We start from the raw sequence: 18,432 nt of genomic DNA, 5'->3' as shown, positions 1-18,432 counted from the left end.
CGGCGGGGGGGGGCAGCCGCGGACTACAAGTCCCAGGGTGGCGATAGGGGGGGGGGGGGAACCGGGAGCGGGGCCGCCCGGAGCCGCTCGGATCCGCCGCCAGGTACCGGGCTGGGGGCGGGGGGCACCGGGGGGACCGGGGGGGGAGCGGGGGACACGGCTGCAGCCCGGGGATGGAGCGGAGGGGGCGGCGAGGTGGGAACTGGGGGGGCAGCAACCGGCCGCTGGGCTCCGCCGGGCGTTTGGGCCTCCCCCGAAACGCCAGCGGCTGCCCGGGGCCCGGCACTGGGAGGGGGGGCACTGGGACTGGGGGCACTGGGACTGGGGTGGCACTGGGAGGGGGTGACACTGGGACTGGTGGCACTGGGACGGGGTGGCACTGGGACTGGGTGATACTGGGAAGGGGGTGGCACTGGGACTGGGTGATACTGGGAGGGGGGTGACACTGGGACTGGTGGCACTGGGAGAGTGGTGGCACTGGGACAGGGTGGCACTGGGACTGGTGGTACTGGGAGGGGGGTGATACTGGGACTGGGTGGCACTGGGACGAGGTGGCACTGGTGGGGGGTGATACTGGGACGGGGTGGCACTGTGAGGAGGTGATACTGGGACTGGGTGGCACTGGGACTGGTGGCACTGGGAGAAGGAGGCTCCCACCCCACCAAGAGCAGCCCCCGTGGTGAGCCCCGTCCCCAGCAGCAGCTCTGTGCCCCCCGCGAGCCCCCGGTGCCGAAATACCGCTGGGAGCTGCTGAATGTGCAAGCTTGCAGTCCCGCCCTGCCCTCGCTGAAAGAGGCAGAGCAGGGGCTAAATGTCAGGCACGAGGGAGGCGAGCGGGCTGCTGGCCTGCCCGCTGCCACGGTAAGTTGGGCGGACCTGAAATAGAACAGGCTGCCTGGCCCGCCGCGAGCTGCCGGGGCTATTTTGGGCGTTACTCAGCCCCGTGGCGCTCGTCTTTTTGGGAGACGGGAGCTGCTCGGCGGCACGGCTGTAGGGAGCGGTAGGTGCCCGGCGTGGGGTGGTGCTGCGGCTCTGGGGGGGCCGTGGAGAGCCCGGCGTTCCTCCTCCGTGCGCTGGGGGTCATCTGCAGCAAGGCTGGTCCCAGTGGCTTTCGGAAACGGCTCTGGGTTTCTTGGTGTGTAGAGGAACGAGGCAGCCCGGTGACCTCTTTGCATAGGGAAGGGGATCTGAGGATGTGTATTTTTGTCCCGAGGCTGTGGGTTAGCTACGGTACCCGAAGGTGGCTCGCAGCTTTCTGTCTCCAGCAAAACGTTTCCATAGCTCGTTGCAAGGCTTGGAAACAGCAAGACTGAAGCACGCAAAGCATCTGCCAAATCTGAGTCTGAAAGCCCAGGGTGTTGGCTTTGTGGGGTTTGTCCCTCTTGGCTCAAATCGCCACGACAGTTTGGGGAGGGATAGCAGCAAAAAATTGATTGAATTGTTCCGTGGTGGCCCCGGCTGGCCGTGTGCTGGGCTAGCTGCCTGGCCGGGGCTTGCTGTGCACCTTCCTACAGCAGCACAGCCGGGGATTTGGGAGCGGTCCGTGTAGGAGCTGCCTTCGAAGAACACCCAGAGCCGCCTTGCACGGGACAACAACCGGGCTGAGGCGCCCCGGGGGGAGGCACGGCGCTCCCTCTGCCGGGTGCCAGCGCCGAGGAGGCGCTCGGCGGAGCCGTGTCCTCGGGAGGCATCGCCGGACTCGCGAGGCTGTGGGGAGCTCCAGGCGCTGCTGCGGGACCGCAGCAGGTTGTTCGGGGACGCTGCTGGTTGTAGGCTCCCAGAGCTCTGCCTGCTTCGTTTCCAGCCCCCGTCAGGTACCTGGGAGGAAGGGCTTTGCGGCAGCAGGTGAGGCGTAGCCCGCTGTTTAGAAACGTTCCTGTTCCTGTTTTGGGTTTCAGCCCAAATTTCTCTGCCTCCTGTGCTTGGCCGTAACTCTGGACGGGTTCTGTCGGGGCAGGGGAGCGGGGCCTTCTGAAGGCTGTGTGCTGAGCGTGAAACCTGAACAGCTGCTGGCTTTTTGGGGGCGCAGTGAGGAGCTGAGGCATCCAGTGGAAGAGCCTGGTGGCTTCAACAGGAGCCCTCCGGCAGCAGAGCCCCTGTGTGCCCGTCGTGGTGGGCACCCTCCTGCCTTGCTGGCACCCCCCTGGCTATGCCTGGGGGTCAGGGGTGGCCGGGGCTCGCTGAGAGGGCGCGTGGTGAGTTAACAGCTTGGGTGCAGCTTCCTTGGGTTTGCTCAGTCCAGAAGAATCTCCTCCCTCGCCCTACAGGAAACCTGTGCTTATTTTGGGGGCGTTGGTCGGCCTCCCTGCAGGTCCGGTGCGGGGCTCTGGGGCACGGGTCCAGCCGGGTCAGAGCTTCAGGCAGGTTCTGGTGTGAGAGCAGAGGGGCTGCGAGGGCTGCTTTGAGGAGCTGCAGCCCCAGAGGGAGCAGGTTAGGGTAAGGGGGAAGGCACCCGCACTTAGCTCACTGTCTGCGAGGATCCCTCGCGGCCCCCTGCCTCCCCCCAGCCCTTGGCATCGCTTCTGTGGCTGCAGAGGTTGAGGGTGTGAGGCCACGAAGGAGCATCCAGGGCAAAGGGGATGTTTGTGAGGCCCGGCCGCGGATTTCGGAGCCGTCCCGCCCGCCACCACCCCTGGGCGCGTGTCAGCTGCCGTCGGGGATGATCTCTGGAAAAACTTTTTGGCTAAGCCAGGCCTTGAGCAATCGTCATGGTAGGAAGCGGCGCCGCGACGCCCGCCGCAGCCTCCACGTTGCAGCATCCCGCGGTGTGTAGCCGGGGCCTTAAGAGCAGATTAACGTCTCAGGATGCATCCCCTTCGTTTCCTGCCTTCCCGTGACTAATCCGGGTGGTGACACCGTGCGGGCAGGGCGGCCGGCTCGCGGCGGTGACACGGCAAGCGGCAGCTCTGCGCCCACAGGACCCGAGAGGTGACAAGGTGACGCGTGTCCTCCCCTCCTTCCTCCTCCCTGGGCCTCCTGAAGAGCGCTGGCAGCGCTGACACAGCCGCTCGAGTCCCCTTGAGCTACTTCAGGAGCCTCCTACGGAGCCGCTCAGCCCAGGGGTGGCTTCGAGGAGAGCAGCCGCTGGTTGGGTTCGGTGGCAGCTCCCGGCTGGGGAGGATAAATAAAACGGGTAGGGGAAGCCTCCGGGAGAGCCTAAAAGGTGACTTTGGTGGTCTCCATGGAAACTCTCCCTTCTGCAGCTTGTGGAGGGCTCGTGCCAGAGCTGCTGCCTGGCTTGAAGGAGGAAAAAAATAGCAATGAGAAGGTGGGCGCTGCAGGGAGAAGCGGCTCCGCGGGAGGGACGCCTCGGCACAGGTCTGCGGGGAGCTCTCCGCTCAGACTTGGCCTCTGTGCCCTCGCCACAACTTTATCTCCGGCCCTGAGGAGCTGGAGATAAGGCAGGAGCGTGCTGCTGGGCCGTAGGGGTGCCCGGGCGGGGAGCTGCGGCCCTGCTCGTCTGCGGGGCCGCCTGGCTGCGCTCCACATGGCGCACCAGCTGCTCCTCAGCTCCTCGTGGAGGAGAGCTCTCCCTGCGAAAAGTTAGCGCTTTCCAAAAAAAGGGGCTGAGAAAACGTGTAGGAATTTTAGTCATCCTTCCGAGGCGTCCGCGCGCTGCTTGGCGTTCGGCGAATGCTGAAATTGGGCGTGGGGGGAGCGCACCGAGGAGCGAGCAGCTAGGAAGGGAATTATTCTTTGGGCTGCCTGCAACGCTGACTTCTCCTCTAATGGCTGTTTTTCAGCTGGGGAAAAGCTGCTGACAGGGCACAGATCTCCTTCTTCAGAAGTGCCTGGGCAGGACCGCGCTGCAGATCCTTGGATCCGAAGGGGAACCTCCGCGGAGCTCGGCGACGGTGACTTCTGCGCGAGCTGATCCCAGCCATCTGTCTGAAGCGTGAGTTAACGCGGTGCACAGCGTGCCTGTGTTCCCTGTGGGGGAGAAGGGACTTCTCCCGACCCCGAGTAGAGAGCCAGATCAGAGCCTGAATGCAAACGTAGTGCACCCTCCTGCTGGGGACTCTTGCTTTGGGGGATAAGCTGTTCTTTTGGGGTTTTTTGCTTCCCTGCCTTTTTCCTTCCTCTGGCGTTCTCACAGCTGATCCGAGGAGCACACTCTCTTCCCTCTGGCTCTGTTCTTTTCACCTTCACAATTGGCTCTCCCCACGTGTCTTCATTCATGCGGACAAATCGTTCTGGCACGTCCATGGTGTGTGCACGGCGAGGGCACGGCTGGGCGCACGGCACTCGGCTGCCTTCTCAAAAACGGCTCGGCTTGGGCAGCCCGCACAGCCGCCCCGCGCTGGTTTTTTTTTTTTTGGTGCGAGGACATCTCTGCTCGCTCTTCCTCCCCTCGCTCGGGTTTCAGTGCCCGCGCTGCCTCTCCTTCCCCAGCGGGGAGCAAAGCTGCCTGCAGCCGGAGGACGCAGCAATGTGACCTTCATAGCTGGCCTCCAAGGAAGGCAGGGAGACCCGCGAGGTGGATGGTGTTATTTTAGCACCGTGTCTTTGTTACAGGGCCGGGTGACGCCCGCGGGGCATGGCGGGGGCCCGGGAAGCATGAGGCCGCGGCGCTGGGGGCCCTGAGGACGGCCTGGCCGGCGGGGACGGGGAGGAATGTTACGGTGGGCAGTGCACCTGGAAGGCGGGCCGCGCAGGGTGAACCACGCGGCCGTGGCCGTGGGCCACAAGGTGTATTCCTTCGGCGGGTACTGCTCCGGAGAGGACTATGAGACCCTGCGGCAGATCGACGTCCACGTTTTTAACGCAGGTAAACGCCTCCTCCCTCCTGCAGCGCCGTGTTTTCAGCCTCAGGGGCTGTGGTTCAGCAGGCTGCGAGGAGAAGGGCTCACCAGAAGTAACCACGTAGCCGTATCGTTCTGCCCTTGCTCTTTTTGCTTGCTTTAGCTCACAAAGAGGCACCGTTTAGCCGGTGTCTCCCATCCAGTTTCCAGTTTTCGGCCACCCCTGGCACGGACAGGGCAGGGTGCACTGGGCGCACAGAGCCCAGTCCCCGGGGTTTAGGCTCTCGGGCCGGTTCCCTGTGGGACAGCTGGGTGCCACCGTGGAGTCAGCAGGGGTGTGTGGAGGCATTCCCGTGCTGGCAGCAGCTAGCTGGTAGGTATCCAGGCTCACCGTGTGGCTTAGCAAAGCAACCGGAGCTGGAGTCATTCTTGTAGGGTAGCCAGGACGTGTCAGGAGGCTGAATCGGAGCCATGGGAGAGGCCACGTTTCTTCACTCCCTGCTCTTTGAACTGAAGAGATCACTGAGCCGCTCCATAAAGTGCCTCCCTATAATTAGGCTGAAAAATTGCCCTGATGCTTGCATGGCTTCAGCTGAGCAGGGGCAAGAGGGGAACCAAGGGCATGCTGGCGGCATACAGATCGGGGTGCAGCGAGTTCACTGCTCCCAATCTGACCCGGGAGAAGCCAGCAGCTTGCAGGGTGGTGGATGAAAATGTGTGGTTACGGGGGGTCGTTGAGGTGACCTGGGTCCTGAGCAATGTCCTGCAGTGGTCTGAAGGGGAGGAATGCCAGCATCCTGCCTAGCTGGACTTTTAACATTGGCTGTGCCTCCTCAGTGCCCTTCCCACCTCTGAGGTGGGCGCTCAGCTTTTAAGAGCCCTGACCCCTTCCCTTTCCCTGCCCTGGTATGTCAGGGGATGGTTCTCTTCCCCTCGCCACGGTGACACATCTACCTGGTCTTGGCTATGGTACCTCCAGGCGGCAACCAAAATTGGAGGGAGGGTGCCTGGGCGCTGCCATGTGATGGCCACGCAACGCTCGCGGTGCCTCCCGCAGTGTCATTAAGCCCTGCAACACACACTGAGCGCCCTGACTGCTGGCAAACGTGACGTGCAGGCTCCCAGCAAGGGGAACCTGTAATCACAGGGAGCTCCCAGTTGTACCCCAAGGTTAGCAGAAGGAACTGGAGAATGGACGGGGATAAGAGAGACAGCTGTTGGGTCTAAAGTTACTCATTATTATTTTTTTAAAGACAAACAAACCATTGCTCCTACAAAGCTGCCATGTCGTTTTATTTAGAACGTGCTCCCACAAGCCCAAATGATGTCTTCAGGTGTCTTGCCTTGCCTGTTGCTGCAGTGACTTATTCCCGTGCTGCCCGTTCCCTCAGTGTTCTGGGCGTCTTCTCCAGAAATGTCACTAGTCTGAAGCAGTGTCTGCATTCATTATCACCTCCCTCCTTTTCTTTCCCGTTTTGGTAGGGTGTGTGTGGTGGTTTTGCGTGGGGGCGGTGGTTGTACCTTCACTCATGGTCTAGGATGAACAAGAGTAGCAATCTCCTGAGCGTGGCTGATGCAGAACCAAAGCTGTTTCTGCCCAGAGTCCCCCAGTGCTCTGTGCTTCCTGCAGGGCTCTCCTGAACTCATATTGTGGCGAGGGGAAAAGAAATATCGGGCTTTCTGCTTTCACAGATGTTCATTTCGGTAGGCTGGTGAGCACGCACGGTGGCTTTGACATCTGACACGGGCTCAAACTTGTGCTTTCAGTGTCTCTGCGCTGGATCAAGCTGCCTCCAGTGTGGACAAACAGCCGAGACCAAGTGAGAGAGGTGCCCTACATGAGGTACGGGCACTCGGCGGTGCTCATAGACGACACCGTCTACATCTGGGGCGGTCGCAACGACACGGAGGGAGCCTGCAACGTGCTCTATGCCTTCGATGTCAGTAAGTTCCAGCTGCTTGCTCTTCCTCGTCACAGCTGCGCTCAAGGAGACCTTTTCCCTGCCCCTCCACGTTGCTCCCCAGCTTGTTTCCCTGTCCCTTGGTCTCTCCAAGGACAGGATGGAATAATGAGGGCAGGCATGAGCCCAGCTAGATAAGCCTGAAAGATAAACTCCTCGAGACTTCCAGTCGGTTTCTTGTGCTGCTGGAACGCCTGGGAAGGACAGGAGCCAGCAGGAGGTGGGTGGACGGGCATGCCAGGAAAAGGGCAGGGTACACCTGGATCCCGGGGGCAGGTCCACGTAAATGCTGACCACTAACTGGCTCGCTGGCCTCACGGGGAAATTGCCGATGCTTGGCCATAAATTCCTTTCATCCCCAGGAGGTGTTCTGAAGCTTGAAGCTGCTCTCTGGGCGCAGGGTTTCTCCCTTCCCCTGCCATGCGGAGCTGAGAAGCCACCAGCGAATTGCTGCGTGCACAGAAGCCTGGCAGTGGGCGCTGCCTGGCGTCCCCGCCAACTCCGGCACTTTAGCATTAAGTGAAAATTGACCGAGAAGGCCAGCCCTAAGTCCTGGTCGACAGCTGTCTGTACACACTGTGCCCGTCCCGTGCCAATCCTGGAAAGTGCTGCTGGCAGCCCTCGGGCTGTGTTTCAGCCCCATTGTATCAGTCACCTCGCTGCACAGAGCCCTGGCCCAGCACAGCTTTGTCCTCCGGGCCTGGAGGCAGCGAGCTGAGGCCTCTCCCCTCTCTAATCTGACACGTTACGCTGGGGCAGGCTCTGGCTGCTGCCGTGTGGCTGGGCTTGGAGGCGGCCCCACCGAGGCAGGGAACTCGATAGCTGTCGCAGCTTTCGCGCTCGCTGGCTGCCCAGGGATTTTGTTGACCTTGCGAGCCCCTTTGTGCGGTTCCAGCTGGAGCCTAGGTGGACGGCTGTGGCCGCGGGCCAAGCCCTGAGAAGTTATCCTCACGAAGAATGCTGCTCGGGCTCCAATTTTACCGCTTCCTGAAATAAGCACTGCTGCTGGCAGCTCGGAGCAGTCGGGGAGGGCGGGGGGGGGAACGTCTCCTGCTGCCTCCAGGCTTATCTGTGCCTCTCTGTGGGCTCGTGGGACAGGTGCCTGTTTATGCTTGGCAGGGAGCTGCTGGCTTAGCTCCACGCTGCCCTGCATGGAGAACTGCTCTGGCTGGATTTAAAGTCCTCATCGAATTCAGGCCGGTCCCTGGAGCGTGTGGGCTGCTGCAGGCTGGGGAGCAGGGCTGAAGGAACTGCGGAGGGCAGGGAAGGTTCCCCTTGGAGAGGGGGTGAGAGGGTGACAAGAGGAGTGGATAAGACAGGCAGAGCTGTGCTGCAGAGGTGGGGACGTGCACAGTCACCCTGTTGACACGGCGAGCCTGTGGTTCAGTGGCTTCTGGCTGGGTTGTGGAGCACTGCTTTTCCTTGGTTAGGCAGCATCTCCGAGCCGTGAGGTCACCAGGGCCACTTAGCGTCGTTGCCTCACTGCAATTGAAGCTGTAAATGCAGGGCTGATTAATGACTCACGAGTAGGCTTTGCAGGAGATTCAGTCCAAATACCATTGCTCAAGCAGCGCTGTGCTAACCACGGGCAAAACTCGAGCTGTTTGTCAGGCGGGGCAGTGCCAGCAGCCGTGCCTGGGTGCTGAGGACCTCTGCCACCGTGCCCCTCTGGAGGCTCAGGCTGTGCCTGAAGGAGCTTGTGGTCTCTCTGGGGGAGGCTGTGTATGAAGGAGAAGGATTTCTGCCTCAGAAACGAGGAATGGTTGCAAAAGGCTATCCCATCCCCACATCTTCTGTGCTTTCTTAGCGTTGTGCCCCTGTTTTGTTGCAGACACGCACAAGTGGTTCACGCCAAAGGTGTCTGGAATGGTCCCAGGGGCGAGAGATGGGCACTCGGCTTGTGTCCTGGCCAAGAGCATGTTTATCTTCGGAGGCTACGAGCAGCTGGTGAGTAGTCCCTGAAACAGCTATTTGGCCATCCCTTGGGAGAGAGGGTATTCCTGCCCAGGACACCAGCAGAAGCAGGACACAGGGGCGTATTTGCATTCACAGTTGGTTTCATTTAATAACTCAGCAAAGTCATGGCATTAATTTTCCAGGTTAGGCTCATAATGCTGCAGAGAAGACAGTTGGCAAAGCAGGTCTACAAAAACAGTGGCTTTTAAATACTGTTTTTTCACAAAACAGAGTTAAAATTTCAATATTTTCTGGTGGATTTCTCCAACACTCCGATGGTATTAGGCAAATGCATAATATTTGTAATACATACAATGTATATTTATTTTAAATTAGCTGAGAAGAGCACCAGAAAAATCACTTTCCAACCTGCAGCGTTGCTGTGAGTCTTTGTCCTGAGCTGGTGCATGTTCCCTGTGTTCCCTGCCTCTTCTCGTACCTCGCTGAGCCCCTCCAGCAAACACTTGCTCGTCCTCTCGTGTAAGAATACCTCGAGACAGAGGTCATCCTGCACTAGCTGCCAGCGTGCTTAGCACCCCTTTAAGCAAATCCTTACTCTCTAATCTTAGGAGGGTAAACATCACTTCAGACTATCGCCAGACCCTGGAAAGCTGTGCAAAGTCACAGCTCTTTATTTGGAAGGGAGCTGGGACTCTGTTAAGGCAGTCCCTTGTTTTTTCTCCTGTTTTCTGAGTACTGCAGCCTGCGAAATGCATGGTCTTGGTTGCAGCAGCAGCATTACAAATGTGACTTGCTTTTAACCAAGGCCAAACAAGCCCATATCTGTCCTGCAGCTATCTCCCCTGACTGGAGGAGCAGAAGCCTGTGCTGTTTGTGTGAATGTGGGCTCTCCCACGCTAATGTGGGCTTGGTGGAGTCCTCAGCTCCCCGAGTGTATTTACTCCTGGATGTTCAGCTTCCTAAAAGCAATCTGAGCTCCTACCTCTCCTCGTGTGTCCGTAGCAGAGCCAGCTGCTCCTTCCTGTTAGAGCCACCTTCTGTTGTTACGGTGTGAAGCAGAGGCAAGGTGCTGCTGTGCGTAGGACAGCCGTGGTGGTAGGAACCGGGGACTGAATAAATGGGAAGGCCGCAGGGAGAGAAGGGGCAGCTTTAAGAAGAGGTGGGCTTCGCCTCCCTCTTGTTGAGTGGTTACGTGTGCTGTTTACCCTGGTGTTTTGGAGCAAGCACCACGTCTCCTAGGGAGTGGTGACTCCAAAGGGATGCTCCGGGTCTCTACGACAGCGTCCTTTCGCGGAGGGCCAGTGTGACCAGGCTTCTGGGCCCCTTTGCGAGCGGGCTGCCCTGCTGTCTTCCAGGCCGACTGCTTTTCAAATGACATCCATAAATTGGACACCACGAACATGATGTGGACCTTAATCTCTGCCAAGGTCAGTCTCCGTTTTTCGCTCTGGTTTGGGGAGGATGTTTTGTCTCTGCTGCCTGCACGTGTCTCGCAGCTCCTGTCTGGTGTGGCAGGAGGGGAAGCTCCCCAGGAGAAGGCAACCACCCCAATTTCCCTGTCAAGATGTCATCTCCCCAGGTAATCTGCATCGTTTCTCTTTACCCTGTCCCTGCAGGGCACACCAGCTCGCTGGAGAGACTTCCATTCAGCCACCATCATCGGGACAAAGATGTACGTGTTTGGGGGCAGAGCGGATCGCTTCGGGCCCTTCCACTCCAACAACGAGATCTACTGCAACCGCATCAAAGTGTTCGATACGGAAACGAACTCCTGGCTGGACTCCCCGCCGACCCCGGTGCTTCCTGAAGGCCGACGGAGCCATTCGGCGTGTGAGTGGGGGGCTGCTGAGACAGGGGGGCAGTGGGAAGGGGTTCCTGCCCCCAGCAGCAGGGGTCTCTGGGCAGAGAGGTGGGACAGCAAGGGCCGCACGGAGCCTGGCTTCTGTGGAAAGCTGCTGCCAGCAGCAAAGCCTTGCGTGCAGCCCTGCACGTGGAGGTGGTGTTAATCAGAGCAGGTAATTAGCACCGCTTTGCTGCGTTTGGTGTTGGGGCGGGACGGCACGCTGATGTCTGTGCTTACTGCCCACAGTCAGCTACAACGGGGAGCTCTACGTCTTCGGTGGCTACAACGCACGCCTCAACAGACACTTCCACGATCTCTGGAAATTCAATCCAGGTATTTATGCTTCTAACTCGTTGCAGTGGTGGGTGCTCGAGGCCCTCAGGTGTGTGAGTGCTCGGATCAATGTTTGCTCCGGGGTCTGGGAGCCTCTCTGGGGGAAATAGCTCTTCTGACAGTGCTGACAGAAACCTGCTGCTGTGCTTGGCACCCCTGTTCCTCCTCAGATCATCTCCAAATCTCAGTTAGAAAGAGGAAAAGAAAGAATTGCTGAATGTGCCCACTCAAAAAGGTGGCTGGCAAAATTTTGTATTGTTCTTAGATATGCAGAACTGTTGGCAGAAAAGAAGGTGTGGGGTTAGGGGAGCCCAGAGGCTGTAGCTGGGGAAACCACTCGACCCACAGCATCACCATAGCACACTTATCTGGTACCCCAAATGTCAACTGTGGGCTGTTTTGGGGTCTTCCATTTGTTTGCTAATCGCTTTGTGTAGGAAGGCCTTAGACAAAAATGTTATCTGCGAGTAGCCAACCTGCTGTTCCCCCAGCCAGTTTAGGGGTGAATGTGAGAGCTTGTGAAGGTTTTAGTGAGTAATCGCCCCCAGCATCCTTGCCGTAGAGAGCAGCAGGCACAAAGGCTGCCGTCTCCTGCTTCAGTTCCCGTGCTCCTCGGTGGGGATGCTCTGCATTCTCAGCGGCTGCCAAGAGATGGAGCTGGTTCCTGGGTCTCCCTCCAGATCTGGCACGCACCGGGGTCCTTGGGAAGGGAGCCTGGCTGCTCCTGCCGCTCCCCGTGGTGTCTGACCCGCTGCTTTTGGCAGCCCAGGGGCTTGGGCTTTGTAAGCAAGAGACCTGGGCTTGCTGCAGCAGCTGAAGGGCAGAACCTGCAGCTCCTGTCCCAGCAGGCAGGGCTCCAGCACCCCTGTGCCCTAAGCAGCCTGATGAAGGGATCATTCTGCCTCCAGAAAAAAAAGGAGGTGGAGAGGGAGGGCAGATGTTAGCTGCTTGGTGTCCGTGTGGGCCTCATTTTGGCCGTGGTCTGTTTAAACCCATAACCTGCTCATACCCGGGTCTCGGCCAGGCCTTTCTGACAAACTCACTCTCACCCTCTTCCTTCCCCGTAGTTTCCCTTTCCTGGAGGAAGATCGAGCCCAAGGGGAAAGGCCCCTGTCCTCGACGCCGGCAGTGCTGCTGCAGAGTGGGAGACAAGATCATTCTCTTTGGCGGCACCAGGTGAGCTCTGTGGGTGGCTTTTTGGGGGGGGTTTCCATTCCCTCCAGCAGTTTCCCTCCGTGCTCTGCCCCGTGCTGTACTCAGATTCACTTCAGAGCCATGTGGCAACTTCCCATGCAAGCGTGACAAATTATTTACATCAGGGCTCCTATGGAAAAGAGAAAGGGGAGGCTGAAGATGTTGTGTGAGCTCCTAAAGCCCCTGGTGACAAGCCCTGTTCGACACACAAGACCAGTAGCCTGGTCTGCTGAGATGAAGCACACTTCAGACTTATCCTCCATTAGATGCTGCCCTGCTTTTCCCTCCAGAATTTCTTTCTGCCAGGCTGCAGAGGGATGTCAGCTCAGCCGGGAGCTGTCCGAGGAGCCCTCCGCACGAGGCAGCGTTCCCTGCCATGCCAGTGTTCCTCAGCAAAGTTTCCATTCACCGAGGGGACCCGGCGCTGGGGATTTAGCTGTCAAACACTGGAAGTGATGCTGCCAGGAGGCAGGGCAGCGGGATGTGGCCGAGAGCCTTAGCAGCTGCTAGCAGGAAGGAAGCGGCCCAGCAGCAGGACATGCTCTGTGCTGCCTGGAGCGACAGACGGCAGCTCTGGAGCACGGCCTGTTCACCAGTATCTACCTTGCACAGGCACCTGAAACACTTTCAGCCCTCCCAGGGGTTTGGAAAGCTTTGAGGCTTTCTCTGGCACCCCGGCAGTGGCTTTTTGGGGATGCTGCTGAAGTTTGGTTGAGGGCAGAGAACGAGGGGCTTCAGAGTCCCTCTGAAGCGAAGGGCCTTCAGCCCCAGGAGAGCTTTTGGGGTGGGAGAAGGTTTAGCAGCAGGCTGGGTGTACTCAGAGCTGCCTGCCTCTGCCAGGCAGCACGGCACAGCTTGTTTTTAACACAGGGTGACTTCGTTTTGTGTCTTGTTCCTCGGGCCGGGCTCGGTCCTGCTGCAGGCTGGTTCGTGGCACTGTCCCGGGGCAGGAAGAGCGGCTGGGGGCAGGAATGCAGCGTGCCTGGGGCTGGGGAGGGGGACGGGCTGCGGTGGGGGCTGTGCTGGCTTCCTGTAATGGTTATCAGGTGTGTGCTGGAGCCGCCTGGCGAGATAAGAAGTTTTCCAGGAAGTCGTTGTAAACGGAGAACTCCCTGCGGTCTGCCTCCTGACCCGGGGAGGGGGAGAACAACGCGGGACGGGGATTTGCCTTGCAGGATGAGCCGGCAGGCAGCAGCACGGGCAAAACCCCTTTGTGTCCTGCCTCTCCTGGGGGCATTCCTGTGCCCTGGAGACGGTTCAAGAGGTGTTTCTGCGGGTGGCTGCTGCTGCAGCATCCAAACGCTTCACTTCTTTCACAGTTGTGCCCAGAGCTCAGGCCCTTTGTCCCCGTCTGTGGTCTCCTGGTCTTGAACTCCAGGCTGTCCCCAGCCGCTTGCAGCTGGGCGATAAATCGGCAGACACGCTGCCTGCCGGCTTTCCTCTGGCAGATAAGGGATAGCCCAGGTTTTCCTGTGACGTGGATGCGAGATTAGATTGCGGGGTGGTGTTGAGGGGGCTTTTGCCTGTCTCCAGGCAGATGGGACCCGTCAGCAACAGCAACACTGAGCTGTGCCCCGCAGTGTGTGGGGGAGAGGAGGCCGGGGGCAGCAGGTGCTGCCTCACCTCCCAGGGCACCGCGAGGCTTTAGCGGCTCCTAGGTGGGCAGCAAGGGGCACGAGGGGCCAGCTAAGCAGGGAGGACGTGCTAAACCCCTTGTGGCAACCCGAAGCGGGACCCAAAACACCTTCCCTTGCTTTCAAGTTCTCCAAACCACCGTCGGCTGTGGGAGAGCTTTCCCACAGGCTGCCCCGTGTGCTGGGGCACGCAGCCACCCATCTTCCAAGTGGCTTTGGCAGCAAGAGCAAAGCAGCGCTGCCTGCAGTGCGTGGCTCCTTCCCTTGCCATGTTTCTCTGGCTGCAGAAGGGTTGGATGGCCACTAACTATGACCACCACCCTCTCTGGAGGCAGGTCATGGCTCCCGTGTGCTGTAGCACAACTCGAGAGCCTCCCAAAAAGTCCTATCAGCCTCCAGCTTGATCTTGCTCACCCTGCCGGGGGTGCCAGCAGTGCTTTCGGACCTCGCACTGCGCCACGGAGCGGTGTGTGAATCCTCCTAGGTCGGGTGGCTGTCCCGTGTGGTGTCCTGGTTTGATCTGGGTGCCATTAGGTGACGCAGCATCGCTGTGACCCGGTTTGCTGGGTTGCTGGAAAGCAGTTTGGGAAATACCAGGGGAAGGAGGGGTGTGAGAGCAGCCGGGGTGCGTGGGGAGCATGAGGAACAACCCCTGCAAGAGCCTTTTGGCACCGACTGACCGGCTGTGCTTGCGTCCCGCAGCCCGTCCCCGGAGGAGGGCATGGGCGACGAATTCGACCTGATGGATCACTCGGACCTCTACATCCTCGACTTCAGTACGTGAGCGCTCCCCGCCCGCACGGCTCCTGCCTCTCGCCACCGGGAGCCTGGCAGCGAAGCGGCGCTCACCGCGGCGCTTTGTGCCCGCTGCCCCGGCCCCGCAGGCACGGGGCCGCTGTGCCTCATCGCCCTTTTCCCCGCAGGCCCCAGCCTGAAGACGCTGTGCAAGCTGGCGGTGATTCAGTACAGCCTGGACCAGTCCTGCCTTCCCCACGACATCAGGTACCGCACGCCTGGCTGGGAAAGCCCCCCTGGGTGCTCCCCCCGCCTGGGGAAGCTCCAGCCTTGGGTGCCGCGCTCGTGCTTGTCCTCAGTGTCCCCGTGGGTGTGTTGCAGATGGGAGCTCTCGGCCATGACGACGAACAGCACCATCAGCCGCCCCATCGTCTCCTCGCAGGGCTGATGCCGGCTCGCCCCTCGGTCGCCCTGCTCTCACTCCTCCACACGCCGACCTCTTGCTCCACTGCCTGCATGAATTTGTAGCCCTTTCAAGCAAGGAACGTCTGTGAGCTCCGTTTGTCTCGCCCTCGCCAGGCCTCCCTCCGCCCTCCTCACGCTCAGGGCGGAGCAGGCAGCCGGGGAAGGAATCTGCTGGCCCCAGCTGCGTGGTTTTGAGCCCCCGTCCTCGCCGCTGGCTCGCCTGGAGAGCTGCAGCCCTGCTGGCCCGGTCCCCTGCCAGCGAGGGCCCGAATCGACTCCTGCCACTGGCCCCGGGCCACGAACTGCGCCCCTGCTGCCTCACCAGCGCGGGGACCTCCATGCGTGTGTAGTGCACCCGCCGGTGCCACCCTGCCTCCGGCCTGCCAGCCCCGTGCCTGCCGTGGGGGCCTGGCCCCAGCCGGCTCCTCTGCCCGGCTCCCGGTGTGAACAAACAGCGAGCGGGGGCGCTTTGATAAACACTGAGGCAGAGGTGGCTTCCTGCTGCTCCCTGCGTCCGCGCCGGGGGCAGCCCTGCTGGGAGGGAGAGGGTGCAGGAGGGGAAGGCTGGGCCCCCACCGCGGTGTGGGGGCAATGGGGTGGGGTGGGGGCCCAAATTATGGGCTGTGGTGGGTGATGAGGCTGGGGCCTGAAGGGAGCCAGGCGGTGCTGGCTCAGGGAGAGCAGCCCCTGGCACTGAAGCACCAAACTCCCTCTCCCTGTGCTGTGTGGGGCAGCAGGGGACACCCACAGATCCCCAACTCGCTGTGGGGCAGCGTGGATGCACCCTGAGGTGCTCCTGGCTATGGGATGGGGCTGCTGTGGGGACAATCACAAGCTCCGGGACACTCATGGAGACAGCAGCTCCCTCTACACCAAACCTTTAATGGGGAGAAGGGAAACACCCTGCTGGGGAGGGGGTTGTAGGCACCCCGCTTCCCTCCGAGGGTTTAGGGTCACCATGGCCCCACACCCCTCATGTCCCCAGCCCCTCACGGGCTTTGTGCTGTGCTGTCGGTGGTCACTCGGGACGTCCCGCGGCGGGATCCCTGCTGCCTTCGTCATCGCCCCCTCCTGAGCCGCCAGGCTCACTTTACAGACCCCAGCTTCCTTTTATTGCTTCCCCTCTCAGATTGCAGCCGGGGCTCTATTTTTAGCAGCCCGCCTTCTAAAAATAGCCGCGAGCTGTTTGGCAGCAGGAGAGGTCCCGCTCCTCCGCGCCGTGGCCCCTGCAGCCGGGAGGCTACAAAAGGAGGCCGGGAGCAGCGGGGGTCAGCGGGTTCAGAGGCAGCCGCAGGCGGAGGAGGCGAGAGGAGCTCTGCCAGCTCCGGGCGCGCCGTGCCGGCACCATGACCATCTTCTGCAGCCACTGCCACAGGCCGCTGCAGGCACAGGCGAGCTGCTTGCCCAGCAGGGCCGGGGCAGCGCCCGGCGTCTCCAAACCCTTCAGGTGAGCTGCTCCTCACCCGCGGGGCTGCAGGGGATGAGGATGAGGATGGGGATGGGGATGGTGTCTCCCCCTCTCCCTGGGCAGCTTTCCCCAAAGAGCTGGCTTTGCAGGTCGACCAAGAGCGCCTCGAAGGCTCGCCGGGACCAGATCAACGCGGAGCTGCAGGCGCTGCGCTCCCTGCTGCCCATCTCGGCGCGGGAGAAGGAGCGCCTCTCCTACCTGCACACCATGGCCCTGGTGTGCCTCCGGCTGCGGGGCGCCCACCTCTTCCCTCCAGGTACCCCTGGGCACCGCTGCACCTGCCCGGCGCCTCGCCAGCACGGCTCTGCACGGGGCGCTGCTCCCGCAGGAGCCTCACGCTGCGCTCCCCCTGCAGTGTCGGCTCCCCCGGCGGGCCCGGTGCTCGCTGCGGAGCTGCTCTCCCTGCTGCCGGGCTTCCTGCTGGTGCTCTCGGCCGCTGGCAAGCTGGTCTACATCTCCGAGAACGTCTCCCAGGTCCTGGGCCTCTCCATGGTAAGGCCTGGCCGCTGTGGAGTTGCAGCCGCTGTCCCCGCGAGGCTCTCCTGTGAGCTCCCCCCCTCCGGGGCAGGCACGCTCCCTGACGACAGCTCCCCGCCCAGGTGGAGCTCCTCGCCCAGGGGGACACGGTCTTTGACATCCTGGAGGGGCGAGCGCGGGAGGATGTGTGCAAGAAGCTCCTCCTGGCCCAGGAGCAGCCAGGCAGGGGTAAGGCTGGGAGAACGGGAGGCTGCTGGGCTGGGGTCTCGCAGGAACTGCCCTGCCTGGGCTCTTTGTGGCCGCCTGGGAGGGGAGCGGGGCCACCAGGGGAGCCCCTGACCCACTCCTGGTTTGCTGCAGAAGTCACGTTTGTCAGCGAGATGCGCACATCCAAAGCCTTCCGGCTGCAGCACGGGGGTAACCGGGCCGTGGCAGTGCGTGGGCATTTCATGGCCCCACACTGGCCGGCCTCCCCCTCCGCCGCAGCCTTCCTGGCCCTCTGCACCCCGGTCCCACCGCTGGCTGCAGAGGGCGACGCCGGCTCTCAGGACGAGCTGTTCCACAGCACACATGCCCTGGACATGACCTTTAGCGATGTCTCGGAGAGGTGAGGGGTGCCCGCTCACACCACAGCCCCAGCCGGCTGTGCAGGACCCCCAGGATGCTTTCACTTCACTAAGCCTGGGTGCGGGACGCAGGCTGGACCCCACTCCTCTTATCCTCCCCAGTGTCACCTACCACCTTGGCTACCGCAGGGAGGAGCTGGTCGGTCGGTCGTGGTACAGCCTCCTGCACCCCGAGGACGCTGACCTAGCAGCTGCCCAGCACAGGGCTGTGGGTGAGTGGCCGTGTCCTCCTCTACCCTGGTCTGGCTACACCCAAGACCAGGATGCCTGCGACAAAGCACATTTGGTCCTGCTCACTGTACAAAGGAGGAAGCAGAGAGTTAGTCACATGCCTGTGCGGGGCTGCAAGCACAGCGGGGGGCTGTCAGAGGGGTGGCCACCACCTCTCTCAGCACCCCTAACGCCTCCCATTGCCCACAGCGCTGGGGCCGGGCCCGGGGCCGGCGGGGAGCCCCGCGGTCCTGCGCCTGCTCCGCCGGGACCGCAGCTGGGCCTGGCTCCGCGTCTGGGCACGCCGGGGCCGCGGCCTCATCGCCTGCTCCAGCCGCAGCCTCAGGTGAGCGCTGAGCCGAGCCCGGGGGGGGGGCTCTGAGTGCGACGGGGGGGGCTCGGGGGGGGTTCCGCAGCCCCGGGGCCGCCCCTCAGCGCCGTGTCCGCCTCAGGGAGGAGGAAGCGGCCTACCTGCGGGACAGGCCTCGCGGCCCGCCCGCGCCTCGCAGCCCGGCAGCGAGCCCGGCGCTCAGCCGGCTGGCCGCACAGCTCCGCGCCTTGGCCGACAGCCTCTCGCCGCCCTCCTCCGCCGTTCCTCCGCCCTGCCCCGCTGCCCCCGGTACCCCCGGGGCCTGCCCCGCGCCGCCCGACGCCGCCCTGGCTCTGGCCCGTCTCCTAGGCGACGCGCTGGAGGCGGCGGCGCCGGGCGGTGCGCATGCGCATGCGCGGCGCGCGCAGCCCGCTCCTCAATAAAAGGCCCCTCCCACCCGCTGACTGCGTGAGTGGCTCACTGCGCATGCGCGCGCGCCGGCCCGGTGGTGGGCGCC

The 18,432-nt window shown here is 61.7% G+C and overlaps 2 protein-coding genes across 8 annotated transcripts; both read left to right on the top strand.

Moving 5' to 3' along the window:
- The first annotated feature begins 37 nt into the window (after positions 1-37).
- Positions 38-15,313, top strand: KLHDC3 (kelch domain containing 3). Of its 4 annotated transcripts, none has more exons than XM_084514766.1 (12): positions 38-103; positions 3,744-3,895; positions 4,516-4,768; positions 6,510-6,686; positions 8,535-8,650; positions 9,976-10,047; positions 10,237-10,450; positions 10,710-10,796; positions 11,864-11,972; positions 14,327-14,400; positions 14,548-14,626; positions 14,741-15,313. In XM_084514766.1, exons 3-12 carry the CDS (start codon positions 4,615-4,617, stop codon positions 14,805-14,807), a joined length of 1,149 nt encoding a protein of 382 aa, XP_084370892.1. In that variant the 5' UTR covers positions 38-103; positions 3,744-3,895; positions 4,516-4,614; the 3' UTR covers positions 14,808-15,313. The 4 variants fall into 4 exon arrangements, with proteins under 4 accessions (XP_084370892.1, XP_084370893.1, XP_084370895.1 ...); XM_084514767.1 differs by lacking the exon at positions 38-103 and adding an exon at positions 636-861; XM_084514769.1 differs by lacking the exon at positions 38-103 and adding an exon at positions 932-1,000.
- Positions 15,314-15,432: 119 nt separating this feature from the next.
- Positions 15,433-18,429, top strand: LOC311434539 (neuronal PAS domain-containing protein 4-like). 4 transcript variants are annotated; one of them, XM_084514762.1, is made up of 6 exons: positions 15,433-16,271; positions 16,382-16,784; positions 16,892-16,997; positions 17,130-17,376; positions 17,498-17,951; positions 18,058-18,429. In XM_084514762.1, exons 1-6 carry the CDS (start codon positions 16,171-16,173, stop codon positions 18,385-18,387), a joined length of 1,641 nt encoding a protein of 546 aa, XP_084370888.1. In that variant the 5' UTR covers positions 15,433-16,170; the 3' UTR covers positions 18,388-18,429. The 4 variants fall into 4 exon arrangements, with proteins under 4 accessions (XP_084370888.1, XP_084370887.1, XP_084370889.1 ...); XM_084514761.1 differs by having other exon boundaries at positions 16,382-16,548; positions 16,648-16,784; positions 16,892-17,376; positions 18,058-18,428; XM_084514763.1 differs by having other exon boundaries at positions 16,892-17,376; positions 17,498-17,607; positions 17,816-17,951; positions 18,058-18,410.
- The last annotated feature ends 3 nt before the right edge of the window (positions 18,430-18,432 follow it).

Source organism: Aythya ferina, assembly GCF_964211825.1.
Source record: "Aythya ferina genome assembly, chromosome: 3".
Taxonomy (NCBI): domain Eukaryota; kingdom Metazoa; phylum Chordata; class Aves; order Anseriformes; family Anatidae; genus Aythya; species Aythya ferina.
This window is presented reverse-complemented; position numbering and strand designations above follow the sequence as displayed.